We start from the raw sequence: 18,214 nt of genomic DNA, 5'->3' as shown, positions 1-18,214 counted from the left end.
CTGGGCTCATTGAGTGAATGAGGGACTGGATTTCAAGCTTAAAAAATACATTCCAGGGAGTTCTGCATTCAGGGCAGCAATAACCTCAGCACAGGTAATACTTGAGAACAGTCTGGTCCACACACCGCCACTGGTGACCCTGTGAACCTGGGACACAGGTCTTTTTCTGTCTTTGTCCTCAGAAGTCAGTGTCCAAAACTCTAAGAGTGAATATCTGGTTGATTAGGGTATAAGGATATGCAGGAGAAATGTGGGAAGTGGAGGATGCAATTTGATGCTTCTGATAAAAGAGATGAAGGACGGGAGTGAGGCTGGAAGCTCGTCCACAGATGCATTTATTAAGCACCCCAGCATCGCTCTCAAAGAGTTTGTTACTGCCTGACTTCCCTACTTTGATTGCATTGTCAGAGTGCCCTTTAAAGAAATAAACTTGAAAGAGCCGATAAGTACTTTGGAGTTTGTATTAGTTTCCTAGTTCTGCTGTAACAACCTTGGTGGCTTAAAGCAACAGAAATTTATTGTCTCACAATTCTGGCGGCCCCAAGTCCAAAATCAGGGTGTCAGCAGGGCCCTGATCTCTCTGAAGGTTCCAGGGAAAAACCCTTCCTTGCTTTTTCCCAGCTTTTGGTGGCTCCTGGCAATCCTTGGAATTCCTTAGCTCGCAGCTGCATCACTCCATTCTCTGCTCCTGTCTTCACGTGGCTTTCTTCCCTCTGTGTATCTCTGTGTGTTCTCTCTTCTTCTTTTAAGGACACCAATCACTGCTCCAATCCAGAATGACTTCATCTTAACTAATTACATCTTTGAAAGACATTATTTCCAAACAAGGTCACCTTCTGAGGTTCGGAGTGGACATGGATTTTGGGGGGACGCAATTCAACTCGTTGCACAATCAGTTCCAGCTAGTCACTTGACCAGCCAGCTGCTTGCTGTTGTCAGTATTGAAGGTGGGTTTGGAAAAGGCTTTATGAAGTTTGTAGGGTGACTCACAGAAAATTAGGGTAGAAATACAAAAGGAGAAATTCAGTTCAGTATAGGCCTTGGACTTGAACTGTCAAAGCCACAGCAGTCCCAATGGGCTTACCAAAAACCGGGAAACCCAGAGACTCACCAAGAGTCTGTTGTGAGTGCAGTAAGCTGGGCCCTAGGAAACACAGCCTGACTCTAAGATGTGATCCACAGCCCCCTGGGAAACTGTTGGTCCGTGGGAGCTGTGGGCACCTGCCATGCCTCAACTAATGGATTTCAGCATGATTCCAAAATGGTCTGGGTCTCACTAGTGTTAAGCCAGTTAATTCAAAGCATTAGGTTTAGATAAAATTCTGAAAATTGGTAGCTAAACCAGGATGTCAACTTGAAGGAAAGTTGGTATTTTAAGAGTACAAGAAGAATCTTTTATGCAACTGTAACTTTACTCCCCAGCATAGCCTGGCCCTCTTTTAAATTTTGTGATTCCCAAGGGCCTTGGCACTTGTATTGGTCATTCAGGCAATGGCAATCTCTGAATAGTCTGGATGGAGCACTTTGGGTTTGAAATTACCATGTGTTGACTTTTTTGACATCCCAACTTGAATGAATGAAGGCATGCCGTTTCCCTAGTTTTGTTTCTTGAGTTATTTGATGAATTAAGATGACTTTAACATCATGAAAATAACAGTAGGCATGACTTTAATTGTCACAGTCTAATGATAAAAAGAACAGAGGTGGACTTGATACATAAATTATATATTCATTCCAAGTGAATAGAGCGTTGAGTGAACAGAGGTTTTAATAGTTTAAATATTAGAAGTTGAAGCAATTGTTAAAAAAGAAAAAACTTGGTTTATGACCAGGTTGTTTTCAAAATGCTACAAATGAGCCATTTCTAGTATTTCTGACTTCTGTCAACATTTGGATGATAAGTTATTTACTAAAACCAATTTTTAAAAATTTTCAATGTCTAAGAATTGAAAATTAACATCAGATATGGTTTTTCTTTTTTCATTCAGAAGTAATTGGATTAAACATGACATAATGCAGATTTTAATAATATCACATTGCTCACATTATCTTGAAGAAGCCAGGACAGCTTCAGGTCTCGTTAAAACTGGTATTCAATGTTTAAATGCCAGCTGAGATTTGGGTTAAATATGGTTGGATATGAGGTCTGATTATCCTGAACCAAGCTTTAAATGTATCATCTCCTTGAACTTTTGCTGTTGTGGCCTTCCCAAAAAAGTCATAACTTTATTAATATCATTTTTGTAGCACATACTTCTGCAAACATGCATGTTAGACACAGATTAAAGAGTAAATTGGACTTGAGATCACATGCTTGTATTTAAAAGTGCACTTGCTGTCCCAGAAATAGGATTGCTGGATCATAAGGCAGTTCTATATTTTTATGACCCTGTGTACTGTTTGCTGTAGTGGCCATACCCATTTACATTCCCACCAACAGTGCACGAGGGTTCCCTTTTCTCCACATGCTCACCAACACTTATTTCTTGTCGAACAGGTGTGAGGTGATATCTCATTGTGGTGTTGATTTGCATTTCCCTGATGATGGATGAAGTTGAGTACATTGTCATCTAACTCTTGGCCACTTGAATGTCTTCTTTTGAGAAATGTCTATTCAAATCCTTTCCCCTTTTTAAAATTTGATTATTTATTTATTTTTTGCTATTGAGTTCTATATGTATATCAAGCCATCAAGTTGCATACCTTAAATATATACAATTTTTAATTGTCAATTATACAAGAAAGCTTGGAAAAAACCCTTAAACTTTTAATCAGAGTTAGTTTTAGCAAAAATATCGTCTGTCACAGTGAATTTATGTTGTAATTTAAATGTTATTGGCTTTGTATTTCTGTATTTGTAAATTTGTTTTTGTTTTACATGTGCATGTGAAATATGTACATATGTAGGTATTTGTGACGTCATAATGAAATACGTCAGCCACATGCCCTGTGAGAATTTTTTAGAGGACCTCGTGTTACTCAAGTTTAAATTACTGTGCCCTTATCAATTAACCTTGCTATAAGTTTTTAAACTTTTATTAAGCACTTGTCTGCTAAAAACATTTTTTTCAGGACATTTCCATGCTTTTCTCCCTAATTCATTTGCCAACCACACTGAGTTTTTAATCTGTCACTCAGGTTTTTAGCCTCTTTACCCAGAATAATTTGCAAATATGTGCTGTGTTTGTTCACATATAGGACTTAAACTTGTGTTTTTCCTATGTATGTAGGGACATTATGAGTATAGAGGTGCACATCGTGTTCTATTTTAAACATCAGGTTATAATTTTCTTAATGAGTTTCATATTGTTTGGAACAGAGCTATGTGTTTTACCTGTTCAGATATTAAATGTTTAGTATTCACTGATTTTCAACTAAAATATTTCTTAGGAACAGTGAGATTTAGTTTGTAAGCGAGTAACTCTAGTATGTCATAGTCTTCTGTGTAGAGGAGTACGTGTGAGTCAATGTTTACCTATGTCGGAGATTTGGGGAGTGCTGGTCTTGTGATTTTCGAAGAGTGTTTTCCATGCATAAAACTATATTCGCCTATAATAAGATATTTATAGACGCAAACCAGTGTATTGTTACCCATTTATCATACACAACTCTTTAAAATTATACCTAGCCTGATTTGGCAGTGTTCTGGTACACCTAAAATTCATACCTAATGCTTAAGATAATGTAATCTAATAATACCTAGCTTATAAAATTATTGCAACAAACCAAACCCAGAAGCTTTATTTTTCCAAACAAAAGTACTGAAGCTGTGGCTGTCTAGTGTTTTCCACTATTTTTATTGACCTAGTGGTCTGCCAAGTATATTGAACCATGTATAAATTTAAAATATTAAAAGTTTAAGATATTTGGGATATAAGTATAATATAAATATAAGCGAGAGTTATAGTCTTAAACCCAAGTACAGTTTCCGAGTTTCCCTTTAATCATTCATCAAACATTGATTGGACACTCACAATGAGCTTGTAACTGCCCTTGGGGAAGGGGCAAAACCGAGCTGCGGCTCTGTCCTCAAACGCCTGGCCCACTTTGTGCAATTGGCTTGTAAAGCATGTGCAGCCCACTCCTCATTTTTTGCTTCCAGTCTATTCCTGAAAACATGTTGGGTAGCATATTTTCAGAAAACAGGAGCCTGTGTTCCATTATTTTAAATGGAAATTAGTAATGCATTACAGCCCCAACCGATTTCTTCAAATAACACTAAATCACTCTCTAATACTAGACAACAGTCTACCTGCATAGTGCTGTGTAATAAACAGCGTTTAAAACACCCATCGTTCAATTGTTTCTACTTACTGAATTCAGTATGGGATGTTTTGTATGCATCCAACAAAAATGGGAACGTGTGCTCTTATGTAAATAAGCAAAGAAAAATATATTAAAGTACTATCTACTGTGTTTTATTGAATCAAGGTCATCAGTTATAAGATGCGGCATCACTTTACAGGTCTTTAAGAAAGAAAAAAATGCTGCTAATTGCACTTTGTACGATGTAAGATTTTAATTGATACATTATAAGATACCTTCTAAATTCAGAAGTGTTAAACTCTGTTGAGGACAAGGGGAAGTATGTCTTAAAATTGGTGAAATACAATCAAATGGACTGAGATTGGTAGGCTCAAGTCCTGGGTCCCGTGAAAGGCTAACCTTCAGAGGGAACATAGGGAGGAGGAAGGCAGTGATGCACTTAAAACGTACCCATTATTAGGTAGGTTAACAATGCCAGCATAAGATTTAGCCCAAAAGAACAACAGAGCTAGGCCTGCATTGCACACTGTACCTTCTTGCAGGCTTCACTGACAACTCAAATGTTTCCGCTGGCACGTGTGCGAAGTCATTATAGCGGTTCTTCTAGTTGCATAGTGATTTGGGGCAAATATTTTTGCAAATGTTACAAGTAGCAAATATTTGTATAGTAAGAATTCAGATAGTGAGAGATAGACCTTCAGTGTTTTGTGAAAATGCTTTAGTGGTCTGTAAAAGGTATGGGAAGGAGGGGGCGCAAAAAAAGAGTGAAGAACTCTGCTTGGAGATATCATAGAAGCCTTGAAGAAAGAGCACTGTAAAGTGATGTCTTGAGGGGTGAGTAAATGTGGTCTGTGGCACAGGTGATGGGGGATGCAAGTGAAGGATTTCACAGAGCGAGCAAAGGAGTCCTCCGGGACACAAAGGCGTGGAACAGCCTGGTGCTTTGGAGAGCTCTGAGTATTTAGCAGTAGCAGATGGGATGTGCACAGGGAGCAGCTGCAGAGGATTCTGTGAAGGCAGGCCTGGCTGTACCATGGAGAGCTGTGCATGCTCTGCGAAGAGCTCAGACTTCTTTCTGTGGTTGGTAAAGATGCATGGGGGATTCCAATCCAAGAGTGACATGATCTAATTTGTATTTGAGAAGTTCACTGTGGCAGTAACATGCTTGATGCACTAGAGGAGAGAGAAACTGAAGCAGAAAGTCCTTCTAGCAAGAAATGTCTTTAAAACTTTTTGTTAGAGGAATGTATTTATTTTAAGGACTCACGTATTGTATAATGTTTCCAAAGCTTGAAGGTATCTGCCAATTAATTCCCACTCCCCGTGATTTGTTTCTAACTGCCTCTCCCACTGATTCCTGTTCTGAGAAACATTCTAGCTCACCAGATCTCTAGAGGCAAAAAATACCCCTTTGGGTGATAGATGTTTGTGCTATTGCAGAGCATCCCAGGTATTTCAGACTGAATTCTTCAGACAATTCTCAGTTGTCTGTTTTTCATCTGGCAATAGACCTCTGTAAAAGTAACATGTATCCTCTGAGCACTGTTGAAGCAATAAATAATAATGCTGAGACACAGTGACAGATGGGCCCTAGGAACTCAGAGCAATAAATCATGTGCTCATGAAACGAGACAAGTGTGTATCATTTTGTTACTGCAAACTATATCCCTATAGATGTCTTCAGGTAAGTGTGTTTGGTGTCTCTGCTTGTTAAATACTTGCATGGCCATTTAAGGTAGTCTTTTATACTGTATAATTGATTGGCAGCCTCCAAGTGTTTACCTTTTTAAAATTTGATGGAAAGCTCTTGAATAACTCCTCTCCCTAACCACCAGCATGCTGATTTCTGCCCACAGCTCACACACTCTCTGCCTTCAATGTCTTGTTGATGCAACAAACAAATTAAAACTCTCCTTTCTTTTTTGCGGTGCTAAAATTTCTCAAGTACCACTGTGCATTCATGTGTGATAGGTTCTCGTTACGTATATTGTAAGCAGAGAAAAGGGACAGTTTATTTTTTGCAAATATTATAACAGGCATTAATACAGTGGGATTTTAAAAGGATCTGGACATACTTATAAATTGAATCATAACAACCTTTAACCAGTTATGGTAAGAGACTTTGAACATGCAAATTGAAAAAGAGACAATTTAATAAGTATGTCAGACACAAAATGTAATAAGAGATTATATTTCAAAGTGCAAGGTTTCAAAGTCTGTATTCTATTTATTAAAAGATATTTTAGATTTAAGGAGCCTTAGTGATTATTGATAATGATTAATATGATATCAATTTCAATTCAGTCATATTTATAATTACATTAGAATGCACAAATGACATAAACCTTGACCCGATTCCTATTTGCATGGCATGTAGACTCTGCTTATTCAAACCATACTAATTCAGGAAGTATCCAAAAGTTATCCCATAATTTCATCTGTGATTTTTCATGTCACATAGGAAAAGAGTCTTAACTTTAAGAAATTACCTTGAAAGATATTACATCTTTCTCTCTTTGCCAGGAGTCAAAGAATCATTTCTTTTAAGGAATGATACCAATAGTTTTAGTGAATGGGTGCCTTCATAAAGTGTACGAATTGACCTCTTACTGTATGCATTGGAATCTACAGAGGATCTCTAAGACATCGTTCTTGTGCTTATCATTCATTCAATATCTGCTGTATGTCATACTCTGTGCCAGGTGCTGGGAATACCACCTGAAATTGTCTTGTTTAAAGTCTCAAGGTGCTACTGATCTTCAGAACAGACTCAGGCATTTCCAGTGAGGGATAGACTTTTTTTTTTAATGCAGCACCAGAGAATATGTTTAGAGAAGATTTAAGTAGGAAACTCAGATTTCGCCCTTATATCTGATAAAAGGGAGGGACTAAACTATAAATTTATTAAACCACCAGGTGGGGGTTACAAAGAACTATTCTGTAAGTTGCACGATATGAACATTGTTTATATACATGAGCCGAGTTGCCAGTTGTTGCATGAAGTGTGAGCTAAAGCTGATCAGAGGAGGCTGTGGTCAGATCAGAGTCTGGAGGAAAAAGTTGACACAGACTTGGGAGAATTTTTCAGGAAGACAGAACAGCCTGAAGAACAATGAACCGTAAAGAAGAAAAGGTCAAAAAAAAGGTGGGGAAAATCTGAGTGTTACTGGTCTTTGTGTCCCAGTTCACTATAATGCTGCTTATTAAAGGTTTTTATAAATATTGGTTGACTCTTGGGAACATGAACCGAAATATAATATGTAAAACTTATGCCTAGTGGATTATTTCACATATTTTACCAGGAAAATAAAAAGAAGTCAGTTCTAATTGATCATCATATACCATCTAGTGTGTGGTGGTCTTATTGGCGACAGGTAAATGCCACTGTGAATTTCTGGAAGGTCTAAAGCAACTCCAACAATGCAACTAAAATTACTTCCTAACTCAGAAATAGTTTTCTGTGTTATAAAGTAGAAGTTTTGCTAAACCAGGAGGTCATTCGAAATTAGAATGTGTTTGCATGCTTTTGCTTTATTCAGGATCTCCACTGGGGTTTCTAAAATGATTCAAAATAATCCATCCTTTTATATAGTTCAAAATAGGCTTTAGGTCAGCTTTGCAACATCAATTTTCTTAGCAAACGAATTTGTATAGTAAATAAGAAACAAAAATTCAGCTAACTCTGTTATTGATAGCTTTACATTCTGAATTTGTGAGAGCCAGACTTCTCAAATTTGATTTTATTTGTGCCAACTGACAAAGTGATTTTTGTTAAAGCTAAATTTTTTTAAAAATTTAGTTTTAAAAATCTGTTTTAAAAAATGTAATATATGAACATTAGTCAAAAGACATGTGAATGGATATCCTGAGAAAAGTGTATCTTTCTTTCACCCTTGGTTCCTGGCCGCTCTGTTCCTCTCCCAGGGAAATATCACTGTTTATCCTCACTTTTTACATTTTAAATAATCCTCAATATAATGAGAAGCTCTCATGTTGTATTTTATTGAATATAATTTCTTACTAAAGCAGATTATGAAAAACAAAAGAGGTTAATTGTAGTGACACTATATATAACCTTTTTTAATGACAAAAAAAGAAATAAAATAATACTACTTGGGAAAAATACCATATAAACTCATCCTGTTTGGGTACCTATGTACTCAATGATTTATAGTTATTCTTTTCCATGCATAACATTTACTTTTAATTGTTCCTATCTTAAAATTTTCTTTGCTGAGTCCCATAAAATTTCAGTTTTCATTTTTGGAATTATTTGCATTTTTTAAAGAATCACAATATGCCTAGTACTTAAAATAAAGATCAAGAGATTTTTCTCTCCCTTTTTCCCAGCATACAAGTAGAGAACACATTTGTTTAATAAAAGTCAATTTGAATATATACACTTTTGTTTTTCTGCATAACACTATTAGCATATACTGTATGTTTTACATTTTTTTAAATTAACTGAGAATGTAAGTTACATAAGGGCAGGAGTTTTTGTTTTGTTCACTCCAGTGTCACTGGTGCCTTGAACACTGCCCCAGAGCACAGAGATGTCCTACACATTGAGTGAATGAATGAATGTACAAATAAATATATTTATATACTAAGCAACTCAAGGGAACCTTCAAAACAACTTTAGATAATTTATATTCCATTATTTTTTTGGATGTGAATCAAAGTTAGGTGCAGAGAAAATTGAATTTTTATGGGCTATCTTGTCTATATTTAGATTATAATTAATTTATATTTTCAGTTAATTGTGCAGTATAAATTATAATTAATTTATATTTTCAGTTAATTGTGCAGTATAAAGGCAAATACGACACTTATAGTAAAAGATACTTCATGAGGTTTTGAAGACAACTATAATATCCTTAAATTATTTGTTCTATGTTTAATATGTGCAGATGTGTATACATAACCAGTGATGTCCTGAGATATAGTTTTTCTCTTCAACAGGTTTAAGTCATCATAGGATGATCATAACACTCAGTTGAACAGGGTCATTGCCCTCCTAGCCACCCAGACTCCAAGCCTCAGATTTTGCTTTCATGTCTATTGTGGGTTTTCTCAAAAACACACTAAGTTTGGTTAATTCTCTTCCCATTGATAAAATTATTTGTACATTCTCTTGGGAACTAGCATTGTTTTCTCTAAACTCTCCATAAAATTAATCTTCCCATCTTTCCCACCATATTTATAGCTTTATTATAAGTTATTCTGCCTTATATATTAGCTCAGTGTGTACATATCTGTTTTTCTACACAAGATTGTTGTGTGTGTGTGGGTGTGTGTGTTCCACTAAGCATTATACACCCCCTTATGTAAAGTGGGAGCTTGCCCAGTGTTTACTAAGTTGAGTTTACACTTCATATCTGGGTCAGGTAATTTTTATTATCATACCGTTAGTTTTGTGAATTACAAATTATTTCTGCAAACTGCTCAAGGAAACTTTTTGATAACCTATTTGTTACTAAGGGTGGAAGGTTCTGGAAATTGTTTCATTTTCATAAATATTCTGCAACGTATTTTATTATTTTACTTAAAATCTTGGCATTCTGTTTCTATTTTTATTTTCTAAGCAGGTTCAATCAAAGCTGGTAATGATAGATGTGACTGGCTCCAGAACTGAGTTTCATGGATTACTGCAGTCCTCGTGACTTAATGGGGCAGGACTAAGAAAACAAAGGCCTTTCTATTTAAGATTTCCAATTCCAACCTCTTGAGGTTTTCTGTTTTGTTATTCCAAAGGAAAATTTTTCTGAAATTCCCATTTTCTAAATCCCAATGTCACAGTAGATTGACTGTTAAATGGAAGTAGCGTGTCTTCTTTATCTTTCTTTTACATATATAATTGGAGTTAAAGTCAATATATGTTCCCTTTGAAAATGGAGGCAGGTTTCTTCTTCAGTTTTAATTTAGCTCGAGATGAATTCCTGGCTAATTTCCCACTAATGGTGGTCGATCCTACAGGCTGAAAGGCCTTCACGCTGACCACTGTGTGCTCTTGGCTCTTGTAGAGACAGTTGTTTTAGGACCTAAGCTGCCTGTGGAGTTGGATGGCCCCTGGTTCCTTTCGTAGTAGAGTCTGTGTGGCTAAGAAAAGATAGTGGTGCTTTTTCCCTTTGCGTGAATTCAAAATTTTACACACAAAGTTCTGCAGTTACTTGTGTTTTATAGATTATTTTACTCGTGTAGAATTCCGTTTAAAATGCTACAAGCATTCCTTTTGAAAATCTGTTCAATTATAATACAAAAATTGTGGCTAGCTTTTACTGAATTAACAGTTCACTCTTCCCTCCACAGATGTTTTTTGAAATTATTCATTTTTCCTAATAACACCATGTGAAATTTATTTTTAGGGGGATAGTTCCTATGTGAAAGATCGCTGGTGTGTTTTTGATGGATTTATGGTCTTTTGCCTCTGGGTTTCATTGGTGTTACAGGTAATGGAAACTTTTAAATTACAAAGGGGTGTTTTCCAAAATGGGCATTATTTTGCATTGAAAATCTAAGTGGAAGTATTAAAGAATCTATATCAAATGTGATTGTGTAATTTTCTACAACACTGTTATTTTAAATGTTTATTGATTAAAAAAAGGCTAACATTTTAAACATTGTCAGTCACATCTGGAAATTATTTCTTAATCAGAAATGAAAATCAATACTGTAGAAAATTATTTCTTATTAAACAGATATAAAAATATATTCATTGAAATAAAGAATATGGGATGAGGTTTCTGTATTTTTAGAATAAAATATTGAATTAAAAAAAAATTCCAGTCTTTTGTGTGACTAAATCTTGACTAAAAGCAGCTAAATATAGATACATTGGTATATATGTTGGTCAACATAATATACTATATTCCAAATAGAAATTGCCTTACTATGAAAATGGGAACATATGTTATTAAAAAGGCCTAAAGAAGGGATTTTGTTGGAAAACAGTAGAATTCATTCCCATGCATTCAGGCTTGATTTTGCATTTAATTCCACTAAAGTTACCATATTCTTCATTAAAAAATTCAGAGTAAAATAAATTCAGAGTGTATCCTATGAACTCATTAAAGTGCTTATTGATAAACTGTCCTTATTTTTATAAAGCTCACCTTTCCAACAGTCTAATTTCACCCTGCATATTAATGTACTCTTCTCCATTTAATAGCTATTGTATGATTGACAAGTGTTTTCTAATTATCATTTTGCCTTTGTTAGTAAATGGTACAATTCTTTCTTATATTTTTTTCATAATATTTTTAACTCCTTCTCCATTGCTTTATTTTCTGAATACTCAGGAAGTTCCACTAAAGAACATCGTTAGTGAGGAAGGCTTAGCATAGTTATTCCATATTCTAACTTGGCACTTGTTTTTGTAATAAAAACGAATTATACAGCAGATGAACAAGATTAATGACACTTTCATTAGTTTATTTATTTATTTCTCTTAAGATAGCTATAGCTTCAAAATATACTCAAAAGAAAATTGATTTTGGTGGAAAATAATGTAGGGTGAAGTTCAGGGTGCAGGATGCACCTACTGATGCTGTCTGTATATGCCATGACTATAAGCAATGCTAAAGGAAAGTCTAAACTTGTTCGTTCACCTCTTAACTTATAGGTATTTGAAATTGCTGATATCGTTGATCAGATGTCACCTTGGGGCATGTTACGGATCCCACGGCCACTAATTATGATCCGGGCATTCCGGATTTATTTCCGATTTGAACTACCAAGGACCAGAATTACAAATATTTTAAAGTAAGCACTGCTTTTATGTAAGTTACGGGGAAAAGTTTATGACTCTTCCTGTAAATTTCACCTACTTTACCTGCTTTGTTTTCCCCAGGCGATCCGGAGAACAAATATGGAGCGTTTCAATTTTCCTACTTTTCTTTTTACTTCTTTATGGAATTTTAGGAGTTCAGATGTTTGGAACATTTACCTTTCACTGTGTAGTAAATGACACGAAACCAGGGTAAGTTTATCTACTAACTGCGTTTTAATCTAAGTGATTAACAAGGAAGTGTCTACAATTTTCATGAGTAAAAACCTCTGTGTCTAATTGTTTTAAAAGCGTTTAGGTACTCTGTTCTATATTCTCTGCTTTCTCAAAATTGTTTCATCCAATTTTTAAGACAAATATTCAAGACAAGCCAGACTGAAAAATGTACCCCTGTGGGAAAGTAGATTAAGCAAATTCAAAGTGTACATTTAGAAATTTTCCTCAGTGTGGCAGAATGGGGAGTGTGCTGACATAATACTGTCAGAGTATTTACATTTCTCGTTTAAATAAGATGGGAATGGAAAATTGCATAACTACTTTGAAAAACAGTTGGGTAGTTTCTTAAAAACTTGAGCAGACAGCTACCTTATATCCCATTCATTCCATTTCAGATATTTAACCAGAGAAATGAAACTGTTTGTCCATACAAAGACTTATATGTATGTAGTGACTTTGTGATAGCCTAAATTGGTAAAACCCAAATTACCATCAGCCGATAAATGGATAAACAAATTGTGATATATCCATATAAAGAATACTATATAGCAATAAAAAAGTATGAGATATTGATATACACAACATCTTGGATGAATCTCACAGTGATTATGCTGGGTGAATGAAGCCAGATGAAAAAGATTACATATTCTGCAATTCCATTTATATGGAATTCTAGAGAATGCAAGCATATCTCTTAATGATAGAAAGGAAATCAGTGGTTGTCTGAGGATAAGGGTTCATAGGAATAAAAGATTACCCAAAAACAGTAAGAAGGCTTTGAGGTTGACCAGTATGTTCATTATGTTGATTGTGGTTCTGGACATAGGTCAAAATTTATCAAATATCTACATTTTAATATGTGCAGTTTATCGTATATCAAGTATCCCTTACTGAAATTGTTTACAAATGTTTTAGTGTGAAGTAGAAATCTAATTTTCTTCATATGGTAGGGTGACTGTTGCAGTGCTATTTGTTGTGTGTTGTTACCCACTGAATTTAATGCTGCCTTCTCATTTGCTAATTCCCCGTCCATATTTGGGTCTGCACCTATGGTCTATTGTGCTCCATTGATCTATTTGACTACCCCTTCACCAACATCACACTCTGAAACTCTTTTAAATTACAACTTGTTTTTGTGCATGGGGGCACATTTCCAGCTCCCAGCCTCACCTCGGCTCCGGACCCTGTCTTCTGCCTTGTGTGGGTGTTAAATCCCAAGCTCTTGGATACCGGATACTTAGCCCCATTCACAGCATCATTTTGTCAACTCATGTACTTCCCTTCCTCCAGTTTTTGGTTCTCTCTTATATTTTGACGTTTTGGAATGTATTTTTCTTTCTTGTGAGCCCAGATATGCATTTTTAAATGTTACCATTTATCCAACAGCTCTAGTTGTTTGTAGTGGAAGGAGTAGAATTTAATGTAGTGCATCGTGCCAGAACTAACATTCTGGCACTCGTAGCTATTTTTTTCCTATTTTCCTTGTTACACTGTGAGGTTCCTGAGGACACATATGAGAAAGGGTGGAGAAGATGCATCTCCTATCGCCAGTACCTAGTATTCTAGCACAGAGCAAGTACGTAGTAACTGTTTATTGAAGGCATGGTTGGTAATATATTATATCTGGACAGATAATAATAACGTTATGACAAATTGATAAAGAAGAGGAAATAAAAAAAGAACAGAGAAAGGAAAGCAAGGGGCTCAATTCAGGGAAGGAGAAATGGTTAAAAAATAGAAAAGCAATGTTAAAAGCCTAGAAAAGCAGTGAATTAGTACAAACACTGGGTAGGAAAGTTGGAGGAAGTGGTGAGTAATGAGCTGACTGTGTGGGTGAAGGAAGAGACAAATGCGTGGAAGAAAACCTGTAGGTGTTTTTTTTTTTTAAGTGTAGGTAGGCTGTGGAATATGTCTAGATTGTTCCATGAATGAATACAAAGGTGGAAAAAGATATTGTGTGGGCGTGAGACAATAGACATAGAGATGAACAGAGAAAGCTCTGGATGAGAAAGCTGCTGTGTTCTAACAGCAGTGAATGCAGGAGGTTGGTTTAAAGTTACCACTTTATTAAAAACCAAGTTAGAATTTGAGAATTCTGAAACTTGTTAACACAGTTAGAAGATCAGGCATCACGCTGGCAAACTTTGACACATAAAATTGAATACAAATTGGGAATGCTTCTGAACTCACGGCCCTTGAATCACTTCAGTAAGTACTCTCTGCCAGCTCTGTACTATACTCCGTACTAAGAAATGAATGTCTTTGAAAAAAATATGAAAAGACCTCTTGTATTCTGAATATTAGCTGCTGCTCATTGCTTTATCCTAAAAATGGAGTTCCCATTTGTGAAGAATTTCATAAATGTTGGCAGAATTTTCAGTTACTCAAGACATAGCAGGTATGGGGGGGTGTCTGCATTTTCTCTTTTTCCCATATGTGTAATATCTGCCTGATAGCATTGTGTGCATACACATATATTCTGCCTTCTCTTTATGGGATTCTTAATTGACTGTTTTGAGAAGAAAACACATAACTAGGAACATGGTAGTGATGTTGCTCATAAAAACAATGTTCAGAAGTTTGATGATTTATTTCAGAGACCAATCATTTATACCATTTTTCTTTTAATTTTCAGTTCAATATTAAGGGGTTTAAAGTTCTACTCATAAGCAGAAAAATTGTCGATAACCATTTTACCTTTTAGTTCCAGCCCACATATTAATTTACTTTATTTTTAGATATTCAAAAAATGTCGGAGGTCAAAATAAAACACATAAAAGTACCAATTAAAATTTTTTCCAACTTTTTTGTTTCCTCCTGTTGCTTCTTAACTAGGAATTTCTCATAAACATCTCTGGGTCAGATACGAAGGTTGTGTTTCCAGCCGTCAGTGTTGCCAGTTGCTTTCATGACCTCATTTCTCTTAATCGTTGTCCTTTAACGATTGTTCCAATTTCTGCTTAATTGACTTGCATGCACTATAGCCTAGTAATGAGAGAGCTTTCAGGCAGAGATGTGGCTCTTCAGAAACCTGCATATCCTGGGTTTCACAGCTGACCCCTGCAATTGATTATGTATAATCTGTGAGGCCAACAGAATAAATAAGGAAGCAACTCAATACACACGGTTTTGCTTTTAAATGGAGCTGGTTTCTTTGAAAGCAGATGGAAGGGACTCTTAGCTCTGTCCACAGTAGCACTACTGTAAAGCTTTAGATTCTTCTCCGATATCGAATGGTGACCTAAGGCAATTATGGACCGAGTAATGACATTTGACTAAGCAAAGCTGTTCATATCCTGAAGAAACTCAAGTACAGGAATGGCCCGTGACAGAAACAGGTGTTGCAAAATGCCAAATACGATGGCAGAAATCTCCCTCAAGCTAAAAGAGGAGCATGTGACACTGAGCTGGTAGGTGACATAGAAAAGATGAACGCTTACCTGACGCTTTATTATCGTTCCAGAGAAAGGAGAGAAATTTATTCATAGCTTAGTATCAAATAATGAAATCTTATTCCCAAGAGTGAGATAATTAGAAAATCTTTGAGATAAGTAAATGTAAATGTTAAGTATATGAAAGTTTGCTATACAGAGAGCAAGATTCAGCCAGGAGTTCAGGTAAATATTTCTGATGGCTGGACCATTAGCTTTAAGACCCAGAGGCAGGGGACCACACATCACAGAAGCTCAGGACAATCCTGGTGTGTCCCTATTGTTTCAGAGTAATTACTGATAGCTTCCTTTTTGATCTCAGGAGAGTCCCAGTGTGAACAATACGTTCTATGGCCACCCACCCAGGGACAGATTATAGGACTTGGTATTTTATAAAATATCACTAAGACTTAGACCAGAGATGATATAATGTTGGATTTTTGACAGTTTTCTATTGCTGGTTCAAATAAAATTTAAGTTTACCCTTTAAGACACTTGCAAAATAAATGAATTATAGTCATGTGCTGCATAAAGATGTTTCAGTCAATGATGGACCACGTAGACAACAGTGGTTCCATGAGATTAGTACCATATAGCCAAGGTTTGTGATAGGCTATACCATCTGGGTTTGTGTAAGTACACTCTGATGTTTGCACAACAACAAAATCACCTAACAACACGTTTCTCAGAACATATCTCTGTCATTAAGCAACGCATGACTGTATTGTCTTATAAATTCTGTTCACAAAATGATAAGGTTTTTTTAAATGGAAAGGTCAGATGAAGTAAAAATAGAAGCATTGTGGAGCTTATTCATTCAGTGACTCTTGGATGTTTTTAGGTCTAATGATTGAATTGGGCAAGGGCACCTTGTGGTTGAGGCGTCTGGGGACAGGGGCTTTGGTACTTTCTAAATCCTTCTCAGGCCTTCACTTGTAAGGTAGCTACACGTTCTTACCGTTGTGGAGCCATTGGCTTCATTTGACCATCCCAAAACGATGGAACCTACTGGAGTGGGAAACATCCCTGCTCTCCAGCCACACAACTCTGCCAAACCACATCCAGTAAACGTAAATGTATTCTGAGTTCCTAATATGGACGAGGCAGTTTATATTCATAAAGTGATCGCGCAAATTATGTTTTATGATCCTGAGAGAGAGGAGGAAATAGCTCCTTGCCACACATTAATTAATTGGTGAAATTACCAACTGAAGTCCTATATGCTTGGCCTCACATTCTGGTGGCCATTTTCCATCATGCCAGCTGTCTCCTTGCAGATCCCTCTCCCTCTGGATATTCTAGTTCCTGAAGCAAAGGGAGAAGAGCCACTGCTTGAGAAGCTCTTGACCTTGATTCAAAATGTCAAGGGTAGTAGACTTCGTCTTCTAACCTCAAAACAGTTTTCACATTTCCAGTTCAGAACAGATCAGTGCTTCTTCTGGGCCCCGAGACTGGGCTTTCCTAACGTTCTTTTTGAACCCATTCCTTGCCTGATCCTGTCTCAGATGCCAGTCTCCCGGCCCTGTCACATGGATTGTCCCTTATCCACATTGGCAAAGTAGTGAGTGATATTGTTAAAGACGTAAACCTGGGGAAAATATATAATTAAAAAAACTGTTCGGATATACTAAGTAAGGTGACTATTTAAAATACTTTTAAAAAATAAAATACTGTTATTTAAATTTTGTGCAATATTTAAAAAATATTTAAATTTGCTATTTTGCTTCATGATGAATTCAGTTCTTTACAGCTTTGCTTATCTGGCCATCCAGGAAAGGATGAGGAAAAGGGAAAATTGTATTGAAATACTCTCAGTTTAACAGTTAAGGGGGAATTTGTTTCCTCATTTCTTAGAAAATGTGCCAGATCTACTAGTTTATAAAAAGAGGTGTGATGTCAATAATATTTCCTGCCTCAGACTATTTATCTTGTTTTGTAATCCTTCTAAAAAGTCCAGGCAGAGCAATTAAAAGTTTTCAAAAATCAATGAACGGTTTCATCTCTGCAAATTCCGGGGTGAGATTAGTTTTCCGAAGCATCCAGCATTAGAATTAGCCAGGCCACTTTATAGGAGTTTTTAATTAATCCTGAAAGAAGAGGTCAAATAAGAGTGAAACCAAAGCCAGGTGATTCTCTGGGGTGAACCCAAAAGGTGGGTAACAGCCAGAGCAGGTTTGCTGTCAGCACACGCAGTGAGAAGGACGACCTCTAAATGGAGGGCTAAGCTTTTGGCAATAAAGTGAACCTTGTTTTCATGCCCACCACTAAGAGTGAGGCAAGCAATGACCTAAGTGATCAAAGGCCATATTCACTGTTCTCCCAGGTGTGAAGATTGTGTGCGTGTGTGTGTGTGTGTGTAATTCACTCCATGGGTTTAACCAGAAGTGTGTTCTTCTATTTATGATTTCTTCCTAGATAATACAATATAAATAGAAAAGAAACTTATTGATGCAATAAATAACAAAATGATCTTAAGGTGCATAGTGTTGTCTGTTGCATAAGGATTTGTTGTGCT

The 18,214-nt window shown here is 36.2% G+C and overlaps 1 protein-coding gene across 2 annotated transcripts in view; it reads left to right on the top strand.

Moving 5' to 3' along the window:
* Positions 1 to 18,214, top strand: part of NALCN (sodium leak channel, non-selective) — a 303,705-nt gene that overhangs the window by 23,858 nt on the left and 261,633 nt on the right. For both annotated transcript variants that reach the window (XM_070579234.1, XM_070579233.1), the window contains exons 4-6: positions 10,632 to 10,715; positions 11,888 to 12,027; positions 12,116 to 12,244. In XM_070579234.1, the coding sequence (XP_070435335.1) occupies positions 10,632 to 10,715; positions 11,888 to 12,027; positions 12,116 to 12,244 (353 nt within the window). The remainder of the gene's footprint in view (positions 1 to 10,631; positions 10,716 to 11,887; positions 12,028 to 12,115; positions 12,245 to 18,214) is intronic.

The sequence above is a fragment of the Equus przewalskii genome, chromosome 16, assembly GCF_037783145.1.
Source record: "Equus przewalskii isolate Varuska chromosome 16, EquPr2, whole genome shotgun sequence".
Classification (NCBI taxonomy): Eukaryota; Metazoa; Chordata; class Mammalia; order Perissodactyla; family Equidae; genus Equus; species Equus przewalskii.
The sequence above is the reverse complement of the archived record's forward strand: the minus strand, read 5'-3'. Positions and strand labels throughout refer to the sequence as shown.